The sequence below is a fragment of the Dipodomys ordii genome, unplaced genomic scaffold (assembly GCF_000151885.1).
Source record: "Dipodomys ordii isolate 6190 unplaced genomic scaffold, Dord_2.0 Scaffold1, whole genome shotgun sequence".
Classification (NCBI taxonomy): Eukaryota; Metazoa; Chordata; class Mammalia; order Rodentia; family Heteromyidae; genus Dipodomys; species Dipodomys ordii.
Genome location: NW_012267217.1, coordinates 42,297,276 through 42,299,471, shown reverse-complemented (window position 1 = coordinate 42,299,471; position 2,196 = coordinate 42,297,276). Strand labels below are relative to the sequence as shown.

General features: G+C 44.2%; 1 protein-coding gene across 1 annotated transcript in view; it reads left to right on the top strand.

Annotated features, from left to right (window-relative positions):
• Positions 1-2,196, top strand: part of Ino80d (INO80 complex subunit D) — a 58,412-nt gene that overhangs the window by 40,025 nt on the left and 16,191 nt on the right. The window contains exon 7 of the mRNA XM_013016192.1: positions 1,560-1,784. Within this exon, the coding sequence (XP_012871646.1) occupies positions 1,560-1,784 (225 nt within the window). The remainder of the gene's footprint in view (positions 1-1,559; positions 1,785-2,196) is intronic.

Here is a 2,196-nt window from a genome sequence, read left to right as displayed (position 1 = left end):
GCCCAGAGGGGCTAGGAAGGTGGCTCAGTGGTAGAGCACTTGCCTTGCATGCATGAGGCCCTGGGTTCGATTCCTCAGCACCACATAAGCAAAAAAAAGCTGGAAGTGGCACTGTGGCTCAAGTGGTAGAGCGTTAGCCTTGAGCTGAAGAGCTGAGGGACAGTGCCCAGGCCCATAGTTCAGGCCCCACGACCGGACCCAAAAAAAAAAAAAAAGTTACGTGCATTATTCCTAACAGAATAATAAGATGTAAATAAAACCTTATTCCTAAGAAAAATAAATGTGATTCTTAATGGACATTTTAACCTTGGTGATGATATAAAATGCTCACTAATCATAGATAGCATAGATAGCACACAGCACTTGTAACTGCCCATTGCCAAAATGCTGTTTCAGAGGTCACTAATTTAAACAAAATAACAACAATTGGCAGAATTAATGTAAGCCCTACAAAGTGCTTAACAAGAAAAGTGTAGTTAAAAACCAGAATGTGAAGAGGACAGCTGTTAGTTTGATGCTGTCAGAATTCACTGCTCTATATATAGCCTGTGCATTATGAAAAGATGTGTTTTCTCACAACTGTCATTTACTCAGTTTTTAATAAGGGTAAATAAAAGATTTTTCTCTCCAAGAGTCTAGGCGCATTTAAAGTTTAGAAGACTATGGTACATTGAGTCTCTAATAGTGACATACTTAGAACACAAAGCTAAAAACACTGCTGCCTTGCTTTCAGTTGAAATACTGTGTTTATTTTCAGCTCTATTATCATCTCCACTGGTTTTCTTAAGTGTGTGCTCACATGCTGCAGAAATTTTTATTTTTTTTTATTTATTTTTATTTATTTTTATTTTTTTTTTGGGTCCGGTTGTAGGGCCTGAACTCTGGGCCTGGGCGCTGTCCCTCAGCTCTTCAGCTCAAGGCTAGCGTTCTACCACTTGAGCCACAGCGCCACTTCCGGCTTTTTCTTTTTGCTTATATGGTGCTGAGGAATCGAACCCAGGGCCTTGAGCATGCAAGGCAAGTGCTCTACCACTGAGCCACCTTCCCAGCCCATGCTGCAGAAATTTTAAACCTGTGCACCCAACCACCTTCTTCATCCTCATTTCCCATTTCTGTTTTATTTGTTTGTTTTTTATTGGTCATGGGGCTTGAACTCTGGGCCTGGGCGCTGTCCCTCAGCTCTTCAGCTCAAGGCTAGCGTTCTACCACTTGAGCCACAGCGCCACTTCCGGCTTTTTCTTTTTGCTTATATGGTGCTGAGGAATCGAACCCAGGGCCTTGAGCATGCAAGGCAAGTGCTCTACCACTGAGCCACCTTCCCAGCCCATGCTGCAGAAATTTTAAACCTGTGCACCCAACCACCTTCTTCATCCTCATTTCCCATTTCTGTTTTATTTGTTTGTTTTTTATTGGTCATGGGGCTTAAACTCTAGGCTTGGGCGCGATTCCTCAGCTCATCAGCTCAAGGCGAGCACTCTACCGCTTGAGCCACAGCGCCACTTTCCCATTTCTAGAGCTTCACCTGTAATCAGTTTTCACCCCTCTCCTTGTACTTCCAGGTCGGATGATGATGATGCGGACAGTAGGAGCTCCAGGGTGACCCAACTTTGCACTTACTTTCAGCAGAAATACAAGCACCTCTGCCGCTTGGAGCGGGCAGAGTCTCGTCAGAAGAAATGCCGGCATACATTTAGGAAAGCTTTGCTGCAGGCAGCCAGTAAGGAGCCTGAGTGTACTGGGCAGCTAATACATGAACTACGGAGAGCTGCATGCAGTCGAACCAGGTTAGAGCCACCCACAGTCACCCCATGTGGGCCTCGTGTCATTTTGGTTTGGAGCAGATTGTTAAGGCACCATGTATGATATACATTTAAGCCCCATAATGTTAAGCATTGTAGTTTGTTTTGTTGCTGAGAAAAAGTTCTACCCTACACACGTGGCAAAAGAAGGCTGACATGTATTGGCAATAAAACTAAAATTAAAGCATCATGAATTTTTGCCAAAGTTCTATTAGAATCATTGATGATTTGAGGCAGGGCCTTGCTATATAATCTCCCTGTAGTGCTGAAAAAAGATATCAGTGACAACTCAAGATTTATTTACTTTTAGCCGGGCGCTGGTGGCTCACGCCTGTAATCCTAGCTACTCAGGAGGCTGAGATCTGAGGATCGCGGTTCAAAGCCAGCCCGGGCAGGA